General features: G+C 40.5%; 2 protein-coding genes and 1 non-coding gene across 17 annotated transcripts in view; all 3 read right to left on the bottom strand.

The window, feature by feature from the left end:
• Nucleotides 1–8,585, bottom strand: part of BCAS3 (BCAS3 microtubule associated cell migration factor) — a 576,467-nt gene extending 567,882 nt beyond the window's left edge. For 14 of the 15 annotated variants that reach the window (XM_055090057.1, XM_028498857.2, XM_028498862.2 and 11 more), the window contains exons 1-3: nt 8,451–8,585; nt 6,651–6,738; nt 2,317–2,371 (exon numbers count right to left, since the gene is read on the bottom strand). In XM_055090057.1, coding sequence (XP_054946032.1) covers nt 2,317–2,371; nt 6,651–6,721 — 126 coding nt within the window. In that variant the 5' untranslated portion in view covers nt 6,722–6,738; nt 8,451–8,585. Of the gene's footprint in view, nt 1–2,316; nt 2,372–6,650; nt 6,739–8,434 lie in introns of all 15 variants that reach the window. The other variant, XM_055090058.1, reaches the window with a different exon arrangement.
• Nucleotides 8,586–11,889: 3,304 nt separating this feature from the next.
• LOC112066033 (U6 spliceosomal RNA) lies at nt 11,890–11,995 on the bottom strand. The gene has a single exon (XR_002892394.1). It is a non-coding gene; the product is annotated as a U6 spliceosomal RNA (small nuclear RNA).
• Nucleotides 11,996–19,653: 7,658 nt separating this feature from the next.
• PPM1D (protein phosphatase, Mg2+/Mn2+ dependent 1D) overlaps nt 19,654–24,498 on the bottom strand; it is a 39,559-nt gene continuing 34,714 nt past the window's right edge. The window contains exon 6 of the mRNA XM_028498100.2: nt 19,654–20,316. Within this exon, the coding sequence (XP_028353901.1) occupies nt 19,759–20,316 (558 nt within the window). The 3' untranslated portion in view covers nt 19,654–19,758. The remainder of the gene's footprint in view (nt 20,317–24,498) is intronic.

Here is a 24,498-nt window from a genome sequence, read left to right as displayed (position 1 = left end):
CCTGGTCCAGGAAGATCCCACATGCTGTGGAACTAGGCCCGTGAGCCATAACTACTGAGCCTGCGCTCCGGAGCCCACGAGCCACAACTACTGAGCCCGTGTGCCACAACTACTGAAGCCTGCGTGCCTAGAGCCCATGCTCCACAACAAGAGAAGCCACCGCAATAAGAAGACCGCGCACTGCAACGAAGGGTAGCCCCTGCATGCTGCAAATAGAGAAAGCCCACGCACAGCAACAAAGACCCCACGCAGCCAAAAATAAAAATTAAAAAGCAAAAAATAACATTGTATGAATTGCAAAGCTTCTCTGGCCCTTTACAGAAAGAGTCTGCCTGACTGCTACACTAGACCATGAAGCCTTAAGGACAGGCACTGAGTATCTCCCAACTTAACACAGCACCTGACCAGTAGCGCCTGAATTTTTGCTTTCTTTCCACGGTCACTAGAATAATGAATTACCTGACATAAATTTCTTAAATGAATATTCTAATTCTTAGATCCGGGACTACAACTTTACTTCTGAAGTGACTTAACTCTGATCCCAGTCTTCACAGTCAATTGCATAGATTATCCCCTTTCTAATGTATAATCCTCATAAAAACTAAGTTAACCTTCCGCCTTCCGGCATTTTTACCCTATCAGTTTTAGCAGCCCCCTATTTTCAATCTATTGCTCAACCTACTATTCTTGTTTCTCTAGCAAACTCTCCAACTATTCCCTCAAAGCCTCTGACCGCAGCCTCTCTCCCCCAGCCAACAAAAACTGCTTGCTACGCAGGGTTTCCACTAGCACAAAAGGTGCCTTTGTAAAAATCTGATAAAGGGGCACTCTACAGCAGGCAAATTACCAATATTTTTTAATGCCCGTTCCTTGGAACTAGCCTCACGTCAGGGCTCCGGGCTTAAGAGAAAGGTGCAGTTTGTAGAAGACCAAGTTGGATTTCGGCCCCTGATTGTTCTCTAAGCCTGTACTGTACAGAGTACAAGATTCTCCACAGGCGCAGCAACGCTGCTGCCTACCATATCCAGCTGGGCGGTTTCCTTTACCATCAGATTCCCAACCTTGCCGTTCATTTCAACTAACGCTACTTGCAATATCCTTTGGAACTTGACTCTTTCACACTTCCTTTGCTATGCATTCCCTTAACAATTACATATTCAGTCTGTACTATCATGTGCAACACTTAGTGATATGCTGCTATTACCTCTGACTGCTTCAAGCCATTTGACTTCCCTTCTTAACCAAGTTCCTCAAGAAAAGAAAGCATTTATTTTTCCTTACATGCCCCAAAGACCTTGTCATTGTGGCCTACTCTCATTAAAGTTGACTGAACATAATAAAGGAATACCAAACATGCCTTGATACTTTCCCTTATTTGATGAATACAATTTATTAATACAACTGAAATCTGGATTTCAGACTTTTCTAGGTAGGACATTCTCATAAAGCTGGGACACTGGATCTATGAATGTTCTTTTTGAACAGTGCAATTACAGATACCACAGCAGTCAGAACACTGACATCATCACAGGAGAAAACACAGAAACCTTTTCCTTCAGTAGTTCCACTAAACAGTGTTTCCCAAAGATATTGTTTCACAAGAATCACCTGAGCTTCTTCCTAGAGACACAAGTTACTGGATGCCACCTATATTCCCCTGAGTCAAACTCACTGGGAGATAGGCCTGGAAATTATTATTTTTAACAAGTGTGCCAAGCGACACCTGCGTTAATTTAAGTCTGGGAGTCGGTACACTAGAGATGATCCCAGGAGGGTTCCTCTCATTCTTTATTCTCACATTTACATAGAGGGAACAGTAAAGGGCTTACTCTCTTATAAGTTAGAGTAACAAGGCAAGCTATAATTGGCATAAAACTACTGCTCAATAGGAAAGTGATATAGATTTGACCTCAGTGTAGTATTTAGTTAATATAGTATCTAGTTAACCAAATGCAAAGCGTATATTGCTTATTTCACTTCCAACAGGCAACATTTAACTAGGAAAAGAGAAAGATTTTGGAAAGAGAACCCAAATAGACAGTTCCAAGCCCCATCTCTCAGCTAATATCGCACCTTGATTCCTCTTAGTAAAGCAACGGCTGAGGAATAATAATTATGCCACCGTCAGCACAAAACTAACGAACATCTAATAATAACAGTAAGTATGGTTCTACCCTACCAATGCTCGGGATGCTAAAACATCAAAAGTCTTTCTAAAGTTGACGATACTGGTGTCAAGTTTAGGGAACAGAATATTTCAGAGCTTCCCTGGCCAAGACTAAAGTCTACTATTTCTGAAACCACACAGACACTTACCTGGGGCACAACATCCTGCAGAAAAGTCACGACACTTTCCATGTAGGACTGCTCCCTGAAAAAGGGTGAAATGGATAAAATTTGTCATGACAGCTTAATATGAAACATGGAAAAGCTCTTTCTGCAAACCCTAATGAAGATATTCATAATACTAAAAAAAGAAAAAAACAACTCTCATCGTCTGATAATTCTGCTAACCTGCTTTCTTAATTTCTTTGTATATGTTATTAAATGCAAATTAGATTTAAAAATTTTTAAACATTATCTTTTCTTTTCCGCTTTTTTTTTTTTTCTTTAATTGGCCGCGCCATGGGGCTCGTGGGATCTTAGCTCCCCAACCAGGGATTGAACCCCCGCCCCCTGCAGTGGGAGCGCGGAGTCCTAACCACTGCACTGCCAAGGAATTCCCAAACATTATCTCTTCTTAAAAGTCATGCTCCATTTTTTTTTTAGGGACTTCCCTGGTGGCGCAGTGGTCAAGAATCCGCCTGCCAATGCAGGGTACACGGGATTGAGCCCTGGTCTGGGAAGATACCACATGCCGTGGAGCGACTAAGCCCGTGCGCCACAACTACTGAGCCTGCGCTCTAGAGCCCACGAGCCACAACTACTGAAGCCCGCGCGCCTAGAGCCCATGCTCCGCAACCAGAGAAGCCACTGCAATGAGAAGCACGCGCACTGCAATGAAGAGTATTCCCCACTTGCTGCAACTAGAGAAAAGCCCGCGTGCAGCAATGAAGACCCAACACAGCCACAAATAAATAAATTAAAATTTTTAAAAGTAAATAAATAAAAATTTTAAAAGTCATGCTCCATTTTTTTTAAATTGAAGTACAGCTGATTTCCATTATTGTGTTAGTTTCAGGTGTACAGCAAAGTAATTCAGTTATAGCATTTTTTCGATTCTTTTCCATTATAGGTTATTACCAGATATTAAATATAGTTCCCTGTGCTATACAGTAAATCCATGTTGTTTATGTATTTTATATATAGTAGTGTGTATCTGTTAATACCATACTCCTAATTTATCCCTCCCTCTCTCTCTCCCCTTTGGTAACCATAAGTTTGTTTTCCATGTCTGTGACTCTGTTTCTGTTTTGAAATATAAAAGTTCATTTGTATTATTCTTTAGGTTCCACATATAAGTGATATCATGTAACATTTGTCTTTCTCTGCCTGGCTTACTTCACTCAGTATGATAATCTCTAGGTCCATCCATGTTGCTGCAAATAGCAATATTTGATTGTTTTTTATGGCCGCACGCTCTCTTACTTTGATACAGATAGAACTTTTAACTCATATTTGAAGGGGTGCTGACAGAAGACTTGGCTAAAGCAGGACCGTCCTCTTGAGTCAGGGCAGAAGAATGCCCTAGTTAGAGCAAGAAAAACTGTTGCTGATGACTCAGTATTTAGTGACCTTCTCTTTAAACTGGTTAAGAACCTAGTCCCTTACTTGTATCTAGCAAAATGAATCTATATTGTGCTGCAGATGCAGGCATTAGAAGGAGTTATTAAACAGTCCTCACAGAGCTTTTGGTGTGGATAAGGTATGGAAAAATATCAAAATGCATAAAGGTGAAGAACTATTAAGGACACTAAGATATTTTAAATGGGAAATATATGGAGATCAGCAAATGGAGGAAAAAAATTTTTCTTCAAAATATATACCAAATCAAATTCATTTCAGAGAAATGGGAAAAATTACATTTGAAGAAAATAATGTGAGTTACCCTAAATCCTATTTTTTAAAAGGGCAATATGCCTTAGATACCTACAAAAACTGAGTAGGCCTTAAAAAAAAAATTCGATTAGGCCTACCTCTCCAACCTCCCTTTTCTCCCACTCTCAGTAACTTACTCTGCTTCAGTCACATGCAACTTCAATTCTTAGACTACACCAAGCTCTTCTTTGAATCAAGACCTTTACACCAGCTTTTTTTCCTGCATGGATCCCTTCATAAATTCTTCCCTGCCTTTTATTTATTTTTTTTTTATTTATTTTTTTTTTTGTGGTACGCGGGCCTCTCACTGTTGTGGCCTCTCCCGTTGCAGAGCGCAGGCTCCGGACGCGCAGGCTCAGCGGCCATGGCTCACGGGCCCAGCCGCTCCGCGGCAAGTGGGATCTTCCCGGACCAGGGCACGAACCGGCGTCCCCTGCATCGGCAGGCGGATTCTCAACCACTGCGCCACCAGGGAAGCCCTTCCCTGCCTTTTAGATCTCCAGCCTAAGTGTTACCTCCTCAGAGAGGCCTTCCCTGACGGCCTTACATCATACTCCCCAAGGCTGTTCTCTATCATAGCACACCGGGCACTGATCAGAGCCTGTAATCACTTATTTACTGTGTCCTCCACTAGAATGCAAACTCTATTACAGAAAGGAATCCATCTCTCATATTTACCTTATATCTCCAGAATCTATAAGCCAGTACTTAGGCACAGAGTAGATGCTCAAGCATTCCTTGTTAAAAGAATACTGAATAAATTAAAGAACTTCAAAAAACACTAAAATTATGTATTGCATAACAAAAAGCAATATATGTGGAATACCATATGGTGAGGCAGCATAGAATAGTGCATAAGCAAGCATACAGACGCTGGAGACAAACTGCCTGGGTTTGATCCAGGTTTCCCTTCTTGCATGTTACCAAGGAAAATTTTTCTCTCTCTGCTTTGGTTTCCTCATCTGTAAAATTAAGATTACAACAGTACCTAACTCATAGCTAATAATATGCTTAGCCTGTTGCCATGGTCCAGTTAGCAAAGAAATATATAGCCCTGGGAAATGCAGGAGGGAAAAACAAAGCAAGTATAACGGTGAAATATCATACTATACATATATTTTTTGTTAGTCTGAGAAGGCAATTTTATGTAACATGCGAAACTGCTCAAGGGAAATAATCCAAAGTGCTACAATTCCCTTATTAACACTTTGAAAGACAGAAAACAAACTTTATCTCCTTAGCCAGGTATTCAAGGGTCTTAACTGTCCACCCCAACCTCCTTTAAATAGGTCAATTTCCCTAGATTTCATTTATGAAAACAGTTTGTCTCCCCACCTCTGCTTACTCCATTGCCTTTGCTGAAAATGTGCCCTTGATTCTAATTGCCCAAATTGTATTCAGCCGTTAAAGTACACTATAAATGTTAGCTTTTTCAAAATTTATTTGTTATTTATTTATTTTTGGCTTCATTGGGTCTTTGTTGCTGTGTGCAGGCTTTCTCTAGTTGCGGTGAGCGGGGGCTACTCTTCGTTGTGGTGCGTGGGCTTCTCGTTGCAGTGGCTTCTCCTGTTGCGGAGCACAGGCTCTAGGCACGCGGACTTCAATATATGTGGCTCACAGGCTCGAGAGCGCAGCCTCAGTAGCTGTGGCAAACGGGCTTAGTTGCTCCGCAGCATGTGAGACCTTCCCGGACCAGGGCTCGAACCCATGTCCCCTGCATTGGCAGGCGGATTCTTGACCACTGTGCCACCAGGGAAGTCCAAATGTTAGCTTCTTAATGAAACATTTTCAGATCTAAAATACTCCCACTAAAATATTCCCTCCAATCAAAATTTTAAAAAAATAATAGGGACTTCCCTGGTGGTCCAGTGGTTAAGAACCCACCTTCCAATGCAGGAGATGCCAGTTCGATCCCTAGTCAGGAAACTGAGATCCCACATGCCGTGGGGCAACTAAGCCCGTGTGCACTCTAGAGCCCGCACGCCACAACTAGAGAGAAGCCCCCACGCCACAACAAAAGATCCCATGTGCCGCGACTAAGACCCGACACAGCCAAAGAAAAACAGAAAAAAAAAACTACATTAGATTATAAGCTACTGCAAAGTATAGCCATGCTTTGTCAAAAAAATGCTTAAAATATACAAATGTACTCTTTATGACATTCACTTTGCAACTTTCTGACTGAGACCTAGAGTGATACATCACAATCTAGTAAACATATATATACATATGAATGCATATTATCTATGTGCATGTCAGAACACAATACTAACTCCCAACTATATTTTCTACTATATTCTATTTCATTTTTTGAATAATGGTCCCGATCAACTAAACTGATTTAATGACCCACTAACTGTTAAACCTGAGGTTTGAAAAAGCAGTACTCAAGGATAAAATACAGTGCTTTTCTATAAATGTGCTAAATACATCAAACTGGCCCTCCAATTATTGCTTTTATTTGGCCTTGGCAACGATGTTTATCATCCTGTAAAGCCAAAATTAAACAGATTTTACAAAAGTAAGTACTGCTTACAAAGAAAACCTAAATGTTAGTTACTATTCTGAGTAATCTTTCCTTTACCTATCAGGCTTATCTGAAATTTGCTTACGTGACAGCCTGAGGGCGAACCACGACTCCACCAGTACAACGACTGGGTCTTCTGGGGGAATCTGTAGCCATTGCTTCATTCACAAAACCTGTTTCCAGAATGAAAAGACAGAAAATAATGGATCACTATTGTTGGGGGTTGGGAGAAAGATACATGCTTGCTCACTTGAGAGCCCTTGTCACAAATACCTAAATGTTAGGTCCTAAAATGTAGGAAAATTTCCCAGCAATTCCTATTACACCTAAAAGAGGGGAGTGCAGAAGAGGAAGAAGTAGATAAAAGATTTTTCAAACTACTATGAGGTTTTCTTATTTGGACCAAGCCTCAGAATCACAAAACTAGTTAAGACCCTTGCAGGACCCTTTGATCTACTGCTTTTTATTGTTTTTGTTTGTTTGTTTCATTTATTTTTGGCTGTGTTGGGTCTTCGTTGCTGCACTCGGGCTTTCTCTAGTTGCGGCGAGCAGGGGCTACTCTTCACTACGGTGTGCAGGCCTCTCATTGTGGTGGCTTCTCTTCTCCGTGTCGCAGAGCACAGGCTCTAGGTGCGCGGGCTTCAGTACTTGTGGCACGCGGGCTCAGTAGTTGTGACTTGCGGGATCTAGAACATAGGCTCAGTAGTTGTGCAGCACGGGCTTAGCTGCTCCGTGGCATGTGGGATCTTCCCGGACCAGGGCTCGAACCTGTATCCCCTACACTGGCAGGTGGATTCTTAACCACTGCACCACCAGGGAAGTCCCTGATCTACTATTAACATAAACTAGGAAGGGATGGAAAGTCTAGCACAGAATCACTTTATAAAAACAAATATGCTAACTTTGTGAGCCAAAATTAAAGAATTTACTGAAATCTTATATTGAGATAATAAAAATATACATGGTATAATATTTTAAGACCAAATGGAACAGTGAGGTACTACCTTCCAACTAAGAGTGTTGGGAAAATAGGAGTAAAATGGCCTACGTATCCTGATGGATGTTAACTAGTCTTACTGTGGGGCTATTTTGCAGTATATACAAATATCGAATCATTATGTTGTACACCTGAAACTCATGTAATTTATATGTCAAATATATATATTTTAAAAGACTGCACAGTCACAATTTAACAAGACTTTCAAAATCATATTTGTAACCTAATTTGTAATCATATTTGTAACCTCTCCTATGGTAACCTAATCACCAGAGTCTAAATAAGTAATAAAAACGTATATGACATTAGAAGCCCTTCCAGTCTCATCACTGAATCCTGATCCTTGAATGTCTAATAAGCATCTGAATCACTGAGGAGGTTTTAAAAGCATGGACTGTATGTGGTTAAGGTTAGAAGAGACAGCAATATTAAAGATCTCCTACACGGCTCAGGAAAGCCCACAGCCTGGAACTAATCTTGAAAGCCCCTAAAACCATCTCTTCTAAGCAGGGAGCATCCTATCACCTTATTTGAAAACTCGCAAACTGATGAGTCCCATCTGCCACAACCAAAACACCCTGTGCCCCAACTAGCCCAGGTACCCCTTCCTCAGTGGGTATCTTCACCTCCAGCCCCTGAGCCCTCTCATTTCCATTCCACCCTTTATTTCTCGAAACACAGGCTCCCAAGAACTGTCTTTAAGGGCCCTGTCTCCTGAGGACGACCCTCGCCAGCCCCTCAGGCCCCACTCTCCTGAAAGACATCAGCACGGCGTTACCCATTTCACCTCCAACGCTGAGCCACCGCTGTCCCCGGCCGCCCTCTGGCCCCTTGCCCTCCTTCCCCTCCCCCTCCGATCTCCACAGCTCTACCTCATCGAATTCCTACCAGCCAAGCCCTCTCCCCTCACGCTGCTCGTCCCACGTCCTCGCCAAGCCTCCTAAAAGCCGCAGCACCGGCAGTCCTCTCACCGGCCGCCCCGCCGGTAAACGCTGCTCTCCAGCTCAAGACTCACTGTTTGGAGTCTCCCCTCGTGATTGACGGTTACCACTTCCTACCACGCCTCAGCGGAACTACCTTTCTAGCCAATCCCAGAAGCAAACTGGCCGCGGCTGGGCATCGCCCTTAGAGGTCAGCTTCGCCAACCAGCAAGTAGCAAAGAGGCGGACCCGCCTCCTGAAGTGATCCAATCCGCTGGGGCTCGAGGGAAAACACAACAGTATGTGAGTTCGTGTGAAACCGAGGGGTCAGGTTCGGTTGCGAACGCAGGCAGGTAGGGAGGAGTTACAAACATGTCTGTTTTCCTTTGCACACAGCACCTTCGTGGCCTTGTCAAAAAGCATCATGCCGCAGAGGCCTGTGCACGTCACTTGGGCGTCTCAGGCTGGGAATCGTACCATACGGGGACCGGTCTGTTTACATCGAATTCTCGCGACAGCTGGTTCGAAGCTCAAAGCACGTGGACATGGCAGCTGCCAATCACTTTTACCTGGCCAGTCAGCCATCCCGAACGCGCCTTCTGCCCCGCCCTTTTCAATGTGTTTACCTTCCGGGAGCCTAGGCTGGCCAGCGCTGGTGGGCTGCCCTGGAGCCAGGGTGGTGATCCGAATGAGGGGTGCGGCTGGTATTGTTGTCAGTTTGACCTAGGTTTGTGGACCACACCTGACTCCTTCCTACCTGTTTACACTTCCCGTAAGGAACATATTGAGATCGCCCTGGTGTCATTCCGTCGGTTACATTTCTTATATAATAATATTTATTGTTCTGTTGAAGGAATGCTCAACATAGACTTAAGCACTTCCTAAGTGCTTAAGTGCACTTTAAGTGAAATTTAATACTCTTGACAATCCCATGAAAATATGGCTTATTAATAGGCATGGGGTTTGTAACAAAGTGGCTGATACAGCAGTAAAAACTTTTAAAAGGTTTTAGCACTAGGAAGGAGGGAAAAGTTTAGTAGAGAAACTACCTCATCAGAAATATGCAGTTAATCAGGTGCTGGACAGATAGATGATGATATAGATATAGATAGAGCCCAGAAACCACCCATTTGCTTGTGATGCTCAATTAGTGCCAATAAAAAGGACACCCAAAGTGATATTTATCAGGCTAATGTTTGGACATTCGTGTTCTTCCACTACACAAATTCCCAGCACTGTCGTCCTTTGAAGGTTTGCTTCCTACATTAAACCCAGTAACGAAAGAATCTTTCCAGTATTTTGAATTCCCTTTGTTCTTACTGCTATCACTGGCTTACCTCCTTGTTGTCTTTGAAATGTTTTTTGGTTATTTCCCTAATGCATGTCTCATTTACTCCCACTAGAAAGTTAAACTCCTCCTAGGCATTAATAGACTAAGGCTTTCATGTTGTTGAATCCCCCTTTATACCTAACTACCCTGAACACAACAGATATTTCAAAATTCAGACTTACTTGAGTAAATAATTATTACTCTCATGTTGTCCCTGACCCAGAGCAGGAATAAAGAGAAAATCCAGAGGAGACCAATAGGTAATACTCACAAGTGGGATGACCAGCATTTGTATAAGGTTTTTCAGTTTAAATAGCTGTTTTACATGCATTGTTAAATTCCATAACTCTTTCACTATTCCTCTACAAAGTTATGGAAGAAACAAGGAAACAAAAATCATAAACATAAATTCATTCATTCAATAAATATTTGAATGCCTACTAAGTGTCAGGCGTGTTCTAGGCTCTGGAGATACAGCAATAAACAAATCAACCAATGTGCTTGTCCTCAGCCAGAGAATTTGCATTCTGGTGGGAAGACAGAAATAAACACACAAACAGAGAAATTCAAGTAGTGTAAAATGGTATGGAAAAAAAATAAGCCAAATAAATAGAGGTCAGAGCTGGCTCATTTTAGGTAATGTGGTCAGGGAAGGCCTCTCAGGAGATGGCACTTGAACAAAGACTTCAATGAAGTAGTAAGAAAGCTGCTCTGAGGGAAAAGCAGTCAGGATAAAAGAAACGACAGGTACAAAGGCCTTAAGAAAGGAATGAATTTTGAAGAAGAATGAGAAAAAAACTGTGTTGTTAAACAAAGTGGATTAAATAGAAAATGATAGCAAACTAGTTAGGAGAGGTAAGCAGTGGCCAAATGGAGTATAGTGTATAGAATTATAAGGAGTTTTAGTTTTGTTCTAGGGTGGGACTCTATTGGAGGACTTTCAGCTAGGAAGTGTCATGATCATACTTATATTTCTAAAAGATCGTTCTATCTACTAAACAGAGAATAAACTGTCATTAGGGAGGGGACAAGAGTGGAAACAGTGGGTCAAGTAGGGAGGCTATTTCACTAGACCAGATGGGAGAGCTGTCTAGAACTGGGCCTAGAAGTGAAGCAGCAGAGGTGAAAAGTAATCAATTTCAGAATATTTTGGAAGACAGAACTAAAAGAACTTGATAATGGGTTGGATGTGGGATGGAAGGAAATGAGAGAATCAGGGACGATGCCTGTGCTTTGGGCTTGAACAACTGAGTGATGACGTTTACAGATAGGATGAACCCTGTTGAAGTTATACATTTTTTAGTGGGGGTGAATTTCTGTGCCCTGGTTTCATCCTTTGTAAATTGTAAAAAAAAAAAAATTGTTAGCCTCATAGGATTTTTTTTTATTAATGTGATGTTTTCATAGGAGGTTGTGTTTTATTTTATGTTGTTTATTTTATTTATTTATTTATTTATTTATTTGGCCACGTCATGGCATGCAGGATCTTAGTTCCAGACCAGCCATCGAACCTGTGCCCCCTGCAGTGGAAGCACAGAGTCCCAACAACTGGACCCACCAGGGAATTCCCAGGATTTTTTTTAATTAATTTATTTATTTATTTATGGCCGCACTGTGTCTCCGTTGCTGCACGAGGGCTTTCTCTAGTTGTGGTGAGCAGGGGCTGCTCTTCGTTGCTGTGCGCAGGCTTCTCGTCTCGGTGGCTTCTCTTGTTGCAGAGCACAGGCTCTAGGCACGCGGGCTTCAGTAGTTGCGGCATGTGGGCTCAGTAGTTGCAGCTCACGGGCTCTAGAGCGCAGGCTCAGGAGTTGTGTCGCACAGGCTTAGTTGCTCCGCAGCATGTGGGATCTTTCCGGACCAGGGCTCAAACCCATGTCCCCTGCATTGGCAGGCGGACTCTTAACCACTGCACCACCAGGGAAGTCCCAGCAGGATTTTTTTTTAAGTTTTAAAATTTTGCAAAGTTTAATGTTGGTACTGTTTCTTTCCATATCAGTTGGTACAATTTACATCATATTTTATACTATTTAATCTTTGCAAAGACATCATATACACAAAGATACAAATTCGATAACTGAAAAATATGGAATGTTTCATGAATTTGCATGTAATCCTGTGCAAGGGCCATGCTAATCTTCTCTGTGTCATTCCAGTTTTGGTGTATGTGCTGCCAAAGTGAGCCCAAGCCTCACAATTCCACAAGCGGGATTCTTATGAGGTGTAAATAAATTTAAAATTCTCAGAACCAGTTAGAAATTTGTACAAACTAACTCGTTCTAATTACTAACTTGCCAGTCTTACCAGATTGAGAAGGTCCGAACCTTAGGACCTGCTTTCCTTTCTTACCGAAGTTTTCCTGCCAGAACACCATATGTTATTCCTTGCCTTGAGTTGGAAAACAGTTTGCATTCACATCTGTAAATTTATTCATCCTTTTAACTTATGTAAGGTTTTTGCACGCAATTCTCAATTCTTGAAGAGATGACAACAGATTTTGGTTTTCTACTGTCATGTGAGACTATTAGGCCCCAGCAGTGTGCCATTGTGAGGAAGTAAAAGTGCTGCAGTAAACCGAACAACAAAACAAAACAAAACAAAAAAACCCCAGCTATACTCCGTTTTTTCTCCACAAAGATGGTGTTCGATTCTCTCATCAGCCTTCAAATAGAGAGAAAATAGAATTTGTGGTGATCATGTTTTGAATGGACGTGAATTGTGGGTGCTTAGTACGTATTGCCAGCTGATGAGTCACTTCAGATTATTGGGACGTGGGGAAACTTCACAATCTGTTCTTGGGATTGAGCAATCCCGGCTAGGAAACTCATTTTCAGTGTCAGAGAGTAAACTTCTAGCTAGGGTCCTTGTTCTTCCAGTTGCTATAATGGCCCATTGTAATAAATCACTGATTACTACAACTGCCTCTCCCGTGGCCATGCAAATCAAAAACAAAAGTTCCCAGTTCCCAGAGATTTGTCAGAGAACTATCCATATGCAAACCAAATGTCAAGGTCAGTTTATACTTTCTCCCCTCTTTTTGTTTGGTCGGATTAGGATTCTTTTTGTTTGGTCGGATTAGGATTCTTTTTGTAGCCTCAAACAAGCCATTGCCTCACTTGTTTTGGCCACCAAAAACACTTGGACAATAATCACATGATTTAAGCAGTGGTGAAATAATCTGATTTCACACAGAGCTATGGTGAACATTAATATTTTAATTGTCAGTCAAGCATAAGGAAAAACAAAGAGGGAATTCCCTGGCGGTCCAGTGGTTAGGACTCCACACTTTCACTGCTGAGGGCAGGGGTTCAATCACTGGTCGGGGAACTAAGATCCTGCAGGCCGCGCCAAAAAAAAAAAAAAAAAAAAAAAGAAGGAAAACAAAACTTTCACTGCTGAGGGCAGGGGTTCAATCACTGGTCGGGGAACTAAGATCCTGCAGGCCGCGCCAAAAAAAAAAAAAAAAGAAAAAGAAAAAAGGAAAACAAAGAGGTAAAGAAATCATCATCAAGTGTAAGTTCATCAGTTGTTCAATTGTATCACTCTGGTTGGGGGTGTTGATAGCAAGGGTGATTGTACATGTGTTAAGGCAGGCCGTATATGGGAAATCTGTACCTTCTGCTTTCATTTTGCTGTGAACCTGAAACTGCTCTAGAAAATCTCTATTAAAAAATTACATTTCTCGGGCTTCCCTGGTGGCGCAGAGGTTGAGAGTCCGCCTGCCAATGCAGGGGACACGGGTTCATGCCCCGGTCCGGGAAGATCCCACATGCCGCGGAGCGGCTGGGCCCGTGAGCCATGGCCGCTGAGCCTGCGCGTCCGGAGCCTGTGCTCCGCAACGGGAGAGGCCACAACAGTGAGAGGCCCGTGTACCGCAAAAAAAAAAAATTTAATTTAATTTAAAAAAAATTATATTTCTCTAAAATCCTCTAATTGTGAGGTAAACATACATTAATTACTCACTCCATGGACATTCTCTCGTGCATTCATCAGGCTGAAACTTTTGAACGCTACCATTTGTGGTAATCACCTAAAAATTATAATTCTAAACTTCAGAATTGCAAAACCAACATAATCCAAGGTTATATCACCTCACATATATTTAATTACAACACCTGCCATTTGTCCGCCCTGCATATTACTAGATAACTGTGGTTTCTAACACACCATTTCCCACATTGCTATTTGAAATTCTAAGTATTTGTTTACTATCTTGGGTCCCTTCACCCTATAACCCATAGATCTCTTTAGCCCACTCTGCTCATTCTCAGGCCCAGCAAACTTGCTGAAAATACAATGATAATTTTTTTTTGCTTTGTCATTCTCTTGAAACTAGTATTTATAAAGTGGCCATGTAATTTGTCATCCTGCCTAGGAAACCTTCATGAAATGAGGCTCTATTAATAATTAAACCCGAAAAATAAGGTAAAGTAGGACTGTCCCCTGCAAACCATGAAGTGTGGTTACCCTTTATGTTTGACACATTAGTACTACTTTCTAACTGTTTTGTGCCAGATTATATATTTCTGCATGATTATAATTCCATTGTCTATTTAGCTAAAATGTAAACTCTTTAACAGAAGGGATTATTTGTTTCATTTCTATTTTCCAAAAGACTCTGCTCACTAACAGGAAAAATTACATGTCAGAACCCCAGTAATTTATCCTACAATTTGGAGCTGGCATTTATCATTAAAGATACCAGAAAGTAAAACTATTAACAAAGACCAAAAGTTAGTTTCATCAACTGTTTTAATGATGGCCATGGCATAATTTATCTTCCCCTCATATACGTAAACCTGGATAAAGATTGCTTTAAATCAGTGAAAACTGAATATGTAGTAACAGTTTTGAGAAGCTAAAATTTTAATATTAGGAAACATTTATAAACATTTATTCAGCACTACATACTTGCCATTGTAGTATTATTATCTGCATTTTACAGGTGGGGACCAAAACTCAAAGATGTTAAGCCATTTAGTCCCAAATTCAGGCAAAGTGATAGAAGTGCATGGTTCCTGAAGCCTCAGCTTTCTGCCTGAAAAAGAAGAACCCCAAAGAAAGGGAAAGTACCATGGAGACTGTAGAGAGGGAGGAGCTCAGGAAAGCGACCCCACTGAGTACATTAGGCATGAATCTGATCCTAATCAGCATATTAAAGACTTTGAGAACTTAACTGGCAGATAGATCACTGCCCAGGTCCCCAGCTAGCTACTGGGTGATGAACACAAGGGACAGATCAAATTACACAATGGCAAAGGATTTGGAAAATGAACTGATATTGAAACCACAGACCACAGAAGGTGTGTTGGAATATGTGGCATTGAGACAGGAAGGGGGCAGGGCACAACCTTTTAAAGAATGACAGCCATTGAGGATGTGACATAAACTGGTTAGCACAAACTAGGTCCAAGATGGCAGATGATTGACTTCCGCTAAACCTTGAGCCTCAGTATATGCTCATTGTAATACGTCAGCAAGCTAAATGACACACCCACAGGTGCCATGACAGTTCCAAGGCCCACCATAAAAGGCCAAAAAATGGGCGGTGGCCCAATTCCTGGAAATCTCCGCCCCTTCCCCAAAATAGTTGGAATAATCCACTCATTAGCCTATGAAATTACCCACCTCTATAAAACCTGACAACCCCATACCCTTAAGCCTCTGGCCTTCTGAGATGACCCACATTCAGTGTGCATCTCCCAGCATAAGCCTTCTTTCACTTTACTATGGCTCGCTCTTGAATTATTTCCTGCATGAAGCCAAGAACCCACACTCAGCAGCCGTCCCAGGGACTTGCCTGAGACCTGGGACGGGACGTGACCATCCTCTTGTGCCCCACTTTCTTTCCTGCAACAGCATGAATTAACCAGATTGACTACCTGTTAAAACAATGATCTCCATAAAAGCTAAATAAGATTGTCATAATATTCAAATGTCTAGGATAGAATCCAAAATTACATGGTATACAAAGAACCAGGAAAACCTCAATTTGCGTGACAAAAACAATTAACAGATGCCAATATCAAAATGACAAAGAATAATATCTGACACTTTAAACCAATATTATACAAATGCTCTTGCAAGCAACTGTGAACACTTGGCATGAATGGAAAAACAGAAAATCTCAAAAAAGAGAAGATATAAATGGCCTAAGCCATTTTGTGATCTAAGCCTGGTTCACGAAGCTTGCCCTTGAACAGGTCTCAGTAATTAATGATATTAAGGGAAGTGAGGGAATTCAGGAACAATGGAAAAGCAGTCAAGAAACAATAGTTCAGTGATAAAAGTCCTAGTTCCTCCCCAAGGGGTGTACATACCAATCTGATACATATCCTTGATACATATCTGGTACAAATCCTTTGCGTGTCCCCCATTTCTTGTTTGTAGGAAATAGGCTTCATTCAGCCTCCTGGCCTTCCCTGAGTTCCAAAGGGCAGTTTCAAACTGCTGCTTATCGGGGAAGGGGAGGGAAAGCAGAAACAAAGGGGGAGCAGTCAAGAAACGATAAGTGCAGCTGTGGGGCAGGGTCCTGCTTCCTCCTCAAGGAATATAACAATATCTTTGAGTTCTGTAGGAACTGTGGCCCCCACTCGGGTGGAGAATGGTAACTTAAGGCTGAGCACAAGATTCCTTGAACGCGGCTTGGTTACCTCACCATCGACCAATCAGAAGAAAGTCTGCACGTGGGAAGTCCGATCCCTCTTCCCCAGATGATTCTCCCTTTAAAAACTTTCATGGTCAAGCAGAATCTTCAAAGTTGATTTTTGGACATCAGTCCGTCTTCTCCCCAGATTGCTGACTTCCTGAATAAAGCAACTCTTCCTTTCCAACCAACACTCTCATCTCTTGAATACTGGCTTTCCAGTGGCGAGCAGCAGAACCTGAGTTCGGTAACACCACCACCTTCCTCCTGGGAGAAGAAGCTGGAGATTAAGTTAATAATTGATCATGCCTATACAATGAAGCCTCCATGAAAATCCCTGAACTGTGGGCTTTGGAGAGCTGCCAGACTGGTGAACAGACTCATGTGCTGGCAGGGTGGTACAACCCAAATCCATAGGGACAGAACCTCCTACACTTGGAACCCTTCTGGACTTTCCTGATGTCTCTTCATCTAGCTGTTCATCTATATCTTTATTATATGATAAACCAGTAAACACATTTCCCTGAGTTCTGTGAGCTGTTCTAGCAAAGTATCAAACCTGAGGTGGTGATTGTGGGAATGCTGATTTATAGTCAGCCAGTCAGAAGAGTAGGTGACAACCTGGGACTTGCAATTGGCATCTGAAGTGGGGGCAGCACCATGAGACTGAGCCCTTAACTTGTGGGATCAGATGGATAGTGTCAGACTGAACTGAACTGTAGGACACCCAGTTGGTGTCTGCAGAACATTGCAGCATTGCTTGGTGTAGGAAAACCCACACATCTGGCATCTTAAGTATTGAGTGTGAGTAAAGGAAGAAATAGTGTTTGTTTTCCTTTCAGTGGACACGGTTAAGTAGTGGCATAGGTAAATAACATATCCAGAGTAGAATACGAAAGAATGAGGAGGTGCTGTGATGTAATGATGTGGAAAAATCTTTAAGATATAAGATTAAGAGAGAAACAGATGTATAGTTGCATGTCTATGTACAGATTTGTTGGCTACCCTGGGGACTAAGGTGAGGGTCGTTTCGTTATGTACCATTTTATAAAACATGAATTTTCCATCATGCATTATACTACTGATGTATACATTATAGGCAAATAAAATTTAATAAAAATAATATAAACATTAAAACATTATTTGTTAATTGCATAACATCTTTAACTCGTTAAAGTAAAGGCCTAAAAACAGCCCTAGGTACACATACAAAAGAGAGCTAATTTTACCTTTTAGTTATGTATCTCAAACCAAAAATGTTTCCAGTATTAGACAGCTATTAGTATGGTATGGAACTGGACTCTATGGCACTATAAATGTGACCTAGGAAAGAATGCTATGACATTTACATTAAAAAATGGATCTGAAAAATAAAGATGGAAAAATTCTTCACAAAAAATTGACTCCAAAAGTGTATGCTACTTGCTATATGTCATTACCTTGGAAAGATCCGAAAAACAAATTCTTTAGTTTTGAAAAACTAGCCAAAATTAATGTTTCACCTGAACCACTGGTCCTCAATTAATCTTTTTTTTAAAGGAAATTTTAATTAATTAATTAATTTATTTGGCTGCATTGGGTCTTCATTGCTGCACGTGGGCTTTCTCTAATTGCGGCGAGCGGGGTCTACTCTTCATTGCGGTGTGCGGGCTTCTCATTGCAGTGGCTTCTCTTGTTGTGGAACACAGGCTCTAGGCACGCAGGCTTCAATAGTTGTGGCACATGGGCTCAGTAGTTGTGCTCGCAGGCTCTAGAGCACAGGCTCAGTAGTTGTGGCACACAGGCTTAGTTGCTCTGTGGCACGTGGGTTCTTGCCAGACCAGGGCTCGAACCCATGTCCCCTGCACTGGCAGGTGGATTCTTAACCACTGCGCCACCAGGGAAGCCCTCAATTAATCCTCTTATGGAAAACTGGTGTGCTTCCAATTGCACAGTTCCTAGCATACTGTAGGTGCATGGTCAATGTTGAATGCATGGATTTACTCTTCAATGTCTCATTTAGAGTCCTGTTCTAAATTAATAAATTTTAAAAATTTCTCTTTGTAGAACAATTTATCACACCAAAACAACATACTCTTAATATTTTGGTATTAGTTCCTTTTAGTTTTTTCTTATATTACCAAAAAAAGTTTTATTCATTTTTAATTGCTATGTAATATTTCATCAAACTCTTATAAGCCATAACTGACCTAACCATATACTTATTATTGTATATTTAGCCTGATTTGATGTACTCTAAGTTAAAATTAAAAAGTCAAGATTGCAAAAATGAACATTACATGTATTTTAAGTTGTTACTCTAAAGCTTGATCATGGCCTAACAAAAAGTTAATATATACCATTAAAACAAACCAATAACAAAAATCCAGCAACATCAGTAACAGTTCACTGATTTTATTAGATGAACAAACATGTCCATATAATCAATGAAAACCACAGGATATATAAAATAATTTAAGAAATGTTGGGAATTAGCAGCACCATCCGTTATTGACATAGCAAGAAAAACTTCATATATTTTATGCAAACACTAGAAGAGGATATAACTACTTTTAAGACCTACTAATGCCACTGTCTGGGATGATTGAGAAAGGGCATCTTTTTAGGCAAACCTACCACCTTCTACTTCAAAGATTTGGTGAGCAAATCTGATGATTAATGTTTAGAAAAAATGCTACTGAATGAAATAAGAGATACTGCATAGTATTTTAATTAGGACAAGGAGACTAAAACCCAGCTGCTTTTGCATGGCTCAACACTTCTGCTTCTATGAAAAATTTAGTTCTGAATTATGAAATCAGAAATAAAGAATAATTTTAAAAGACACTAGTTGTCTCTAAGAAACATTAAGTGGAACACAGGTCACTATGAAAATACATCACTTTTCCAGTTTGCTTCATAATTTACTTTAAAAAGTTGTTTAGTTTTCATCACAAGTGACTTATACAAATTTCTTAATAAGCATTTTTAAAAGTTTAAATGTATTTCTAAAATCAAATAGATTCTTTTGATTTTTTTTTTAAACCTTTAGCCCTGTTGTTACATTTACCGTGTATCAGAGTAAGAGACTGAGTTTGTGTGAAGGATACAAATTTACACACATTTTATAGCAACTTATACCCTAACATCTACAAAATTCACATTTATAATACAAGCAAGTACAAGGCCAGGATAAAACTGTTGAATTCCAAAAAGTCAAACTGTATACTATTTTTATTTTGTCCCCTTAAAAAAAGTTCAACTTCGGCACCAAATTCAAAAAGCCCTCTTAGAAGTTTGGAAAAAAAAAATTCCAGCTATATTTCAGCAAACACAGACAGTTTTTCTGTGCTGGTGAAGTAAAGGATTTCCAATTTTCTTCTGGCCCCTAAGTCTGCGTCGCATGGTAAGTTTAACAGAGTTCTTGCGCTGTGAGTTTGTGGGGAGGCTTGCAGGCTGAGCACCGCTACTTCGACTTAAACCATTTCGTCTATGCTTCTTCACAAGAGGGCCAGAGTTGGATTCTTCTAATGTCCTTTTGAAGTTTGTTGGAGGGGTTCTTTCAACTTCTTGAGCTTTCATTTGACCTGGGATCGACATCTTTAAATTTTTTTGGTCCATGATGGTGTTTGTTGAATTGGTAGGCACGAGGCCAACTGACAGGCTATTATTCAAAGAATCATGTATCCTTAAAGTCAGGGCTTTAGTGCAATTTTCTTCAAGTGGCTCTGGATCTTTTGAGGATATGACTGCAGCCTGGACATTCCCTCGAGCTATCTCAGCTGGGACTTCTAAATAATTCTCTGAGAAGGCATTACTACGAACAAGGGCAGGTATGTGGTCCTTAGAGTTCAGCCTTGGCCATGGGTCCTCCTCCAGTGACTGAAAAACAAGAAGGTAAACCAAGTAAGAAATAATTTATCCTAGAATTCAGCTTAACCATTGGGGAAATGAAAAGATTTCATTAGAATAAGTGACAAATTTGTTTATTTGGGGGGTTTATTTCCTACTTTCTATATTTTAATTTCTGAATATTCAGTACTGTGGAAAATGTGAAGCACAACATTAAAGCAACTCTGTCATAATGGAAATTTAGACTGTTGCTTTGCACCCATCTCCCAAACACTAGATGCTGTTCTGTTATTTGAGAAAACAGGACATATGGGAATGTACTGAGTATGGCTGGGGCAACTTTCAAAGATACAAGTGAGGGCTTCCCTGGTGGCACAGTGGTTAAGAATCCGCCTGCCAATGCAGGGGACACAGGTTCGAGCCCTGGTCTGGGAAGATCCCACATGCCACGGAGCAACTAAGCCCACGAGCCACAACTACTGAGCCTGCGCTCTACAGCCCGCAAGCCACAACCACCGAGCCCACGTGCCACAACTACTGAAGCCCGCACGCCTAGAGCCTGTGCTCCGCAATAAGAGAAGCCACCACAATGAGAAGCCTGCGCACCACAAAAAAGAGTAGCCCCCTCTCGCCGCACCGAGAGAAAGCCTGCGCACAGCAACGAAGACCCAACACAGCCAAAAGTAAATAAATAAAATAAATTTATTATGGGAATGTACTGAGTATGGCTGGGGCAACTTTCAAAGATATAAGTGAGGGCTTCCCTGGTGGCACAGTGGTTAAGAATCCGCCTGCCAATGCAGGGGACACAGGTTCGAGCCCTGGTCTGGGAAGATCCCACATGCCACGGAGCAACTAAGCCCACGAGCCACAACTACTGAGCCTGCGCTCTACAGCCCGCAAGCCACAACCACCGAGCCCACGTGCCACAACTACTGAAGCCCGCACGCCTAGAGCCTGTGCTCCGCAATAAGAGAAGCCACCACAATGAGAAGCCTGCGCACCACAAAAAAGAGTAGCCCCCTCTCGCCGCACCGAGAGAAAGCCTGCGCACAGCAACGAAGACCCAACACAGCCAAAAGTAAATAAATAAAATAAATTTATTTTTTAAAAAACATATAAGTGAAAATCATATGGAAACTTTCAGGTATTGTTTTTTATTTTTTTGCGGTACGCAGGCCTCTCCCATTGTGGAGCACAGGCTCCGGACGCGCAGGCTCAGCAGCCATGGCTCACGGGCCCAGCCGCTCCGCGGCATGTGGGATCTTCCCGGACCGGGGCACGAACCCTTGTCCCCTGTATCGGCAGGTGGACTCTCAACCACTGCGCCACCAGGGAAGCCCTCAGGTATTGCTTTTTAAAAAGCTTCACAGGAGGTTCAGATATGCACCACTCCTTTAGGTGTAGTGCCTCAGATCCATATGTATTCAGAATATCCTCTCATCTCCAGACAGATAAGAACATTCTTCCTATCAAATACAATTCTTCCACTATAATATTTTAGAAAATCATTGCTTTAATACTTTCTCAAGTACAAATTTTAAGCATAAATACTATCTCTTGCCCAAGTGTATAACATTTCCCTCAATCATTTCCTCTCTCAATCAAATCAAATTTATTAAAATAGTAATATATTCTGAAGAGCCTAAGTAAACCATTTTGTAGAATGGTAAACAAAGCATATTATCTGGTCGCCCTCTAATATAAAATCCCCTAGGAATAAACGCCTTTCGAGAAAGTGCTCTATAAAAAAGCATATTTATAAAACTAATGTTCCCTTTAACGTTTCTAGATTTAAAAAGAAAAAGGGAAATTGAAGCAATCAAAAGCATTTCAATTTAACCATGTAACATGAACATGCTTTACTGGAAAAAAATGAACTTTAGGTCCAATGGAGGCTAGAGATGAGAAACCCTAAAGTTCCTAATTTGGTACTGCCCCCAATAGAATGCTACCACCTTTTTTTTTTTTTAACTAAGAATATAGTCTTCCTTTCTGGGGTCATTGGCTCATTTATTTATTTTATACTACATGGTTTACTGAAAGCTCAATTCTTATCTGTTTTAACACTGACTAGATGTTGGGCAGCAACCTTATTTCAAAATACCAGTGTTGAGAACGGATAACAGGACAGTCTCTGTTCTAGAATATTTACATCTGGCTTTCAATAATATCAACAACAACTTGTCTGTGAATTTATCCCCTCTGCATTAGGTTGATTCCAATGCCTGCTACCCTGATCACAAGGCATGTTCTGACTGACCACAGAAAACTATACCTAGTCATTAGTAATTTTTGACTAAAAGTTCATCTTGGTTTAATATAGAAAAAGGATTTGCAACAAGACCAGGCAGCAGATAAATTCTGTAGACAGAAGGCTTCCTACTACCAAATAAGCACATCACGAATTTAGGCATAAGAAGAAAGGTACTAATCAAGCCACTTACAGAAATAGAACACATTGCTTTAGTTTATGCAACAATGTTAGACATAGATGGAATTCCTTTACAAAAGAAAAACAATGGGATGATGTCAGAGTTAACACAATTTATTGTAATTTCTGTTGTGCTGTGTCTTCTTAAATTCACAAATTATTATTCTGATACTACAGGTGCACTGGCTTTTCTTCTCCCACTTTTTCCTTGAACTTTTCCTTCTCTTTTTATTGGCATTCTGTGGAAATACATTGCATTTGTTAGCTCAGACAACTGCCTAGATTACTAGACTCATCCCAGATTAATTACTACTATATTGCTAAGCCGTCTTACATGCTCAAAAAACACTTGTGATATTGAGAGGTTACATCCTAAAAACTCACACTTTAAAAGTTTCACTACTTCAGAGATCAGCTTTCTGGAGAGCTCCATATATTTTATAATCCAATAGTAAACAACTAATTACAAATTGTGCCTAGAACACAACTGAAACTAAGTGTTAATCCTCTGGAAGAACTCTTTTCCTCATTCCTCCTTCCTATAGCTCTTGGCTTATTTAAAAAACAGCTAAATTTAGTTTTGCCCTAAAGAAAGGATAAAGAAATCTGTGCCATAGTAATATATTTCACAAACAGAAGTATTTCTACTATATCTGTCCGAAAACAAGGATTTGACTACCAATTTAGCTTATGATTCAAACAGAAGTTCACATGTCTATGGATAGATAACCTAGTCTCAAGTGCCGAGTCTAAATGTGGGTAGGTCTTAAAAACCATTCAAAATCAACCAAAATGTCATTTATATCTAGATGTTACTAAACATAGGATTACTGTAACAATGAAATACATCAGAGATACTTGTGAGTAGCCATGGTTAAGATAAACTTAACAAAACAAAATCTTTGGGGCAGAGATTTGTCTTTATTTACTTGTTAGGCCAGAGCCAACAATACTGATTGTTCTAAAAGGCTCTAAATATTCTTTCATATTTAGGTGGGGCCAGATGGTTAACAAACAACTATGCCTACATATAAGTCAGTGCATACATAAATCTCCTAAGCTTTACTTTAGTAAAACTGTTAGATCATTATTTTTCAGAATTTTAAACTATGTTTTAAAAATTATTTCTAGGTGCAATTTTATGTTCAATTTTACTAATACCAATCCACAGACGGCAATAAGTTTTGAGATCAATATTAAAAGTATTTATTCCTATCACAATATCTTCTATCCCCTCATCCTTACCTCCACCTTAAGGCCTCCTTCTCTGTACTGCCTAAAGTTCAGTTATTCAAATACAAACACATTAGGAAACACGAAAGTAATGAATACATTCATATACAGAAACCAGCGAATCTCAAATGAACATAAGCTCCTTCATAGCACTCAAAGAGAATGAAGAGACTTTAAAAGATTTCAATCTGCATTATTATTCAAGAGTTTTCAAAGCAAAGAAAGCTTTGACAAGAAATTCTTTTAAGAAAATAAGCATAAAATATTAATTTGTCAATTTCTAAATGAAGAGTCCATGTAAGGAAATTTAAGTTGCCATATATATAGTGACGTAAAATATAGGAAAGCGGTAATAGTAAACTTCCAAGTACTCCATATAGGATCACAATACCCAAAATTAAATAAATTCTTTGTACTGTGTAGCTTTGAACATCTTAAAAAACTGCCTAAATACATGACATAAAATTCCACTGTGTTTCCCCCCCCCCTTTTTTTTTTTTTTTTTTTTTTTTGCCGTACGCGGGCCTCTCACTGCTGTGGCCTCT

Source organism: Physeter macrocephalus, chromosome 14 (assembly GCF_002837175.3).
Source record: "Physeter macrocephalus isolate SW-GA chromosome 14, ASM283717v5, whole genome shotgun sequence".
NCBI lineage: Eukaryota > Metazoa > Chordata > Mammalia > Artiodactyla > Physeteridae > Physeter > Physeter macrocephalus.
This window is presented reverse-complemented; position numbering and strand designations above follow the sequence as displayed.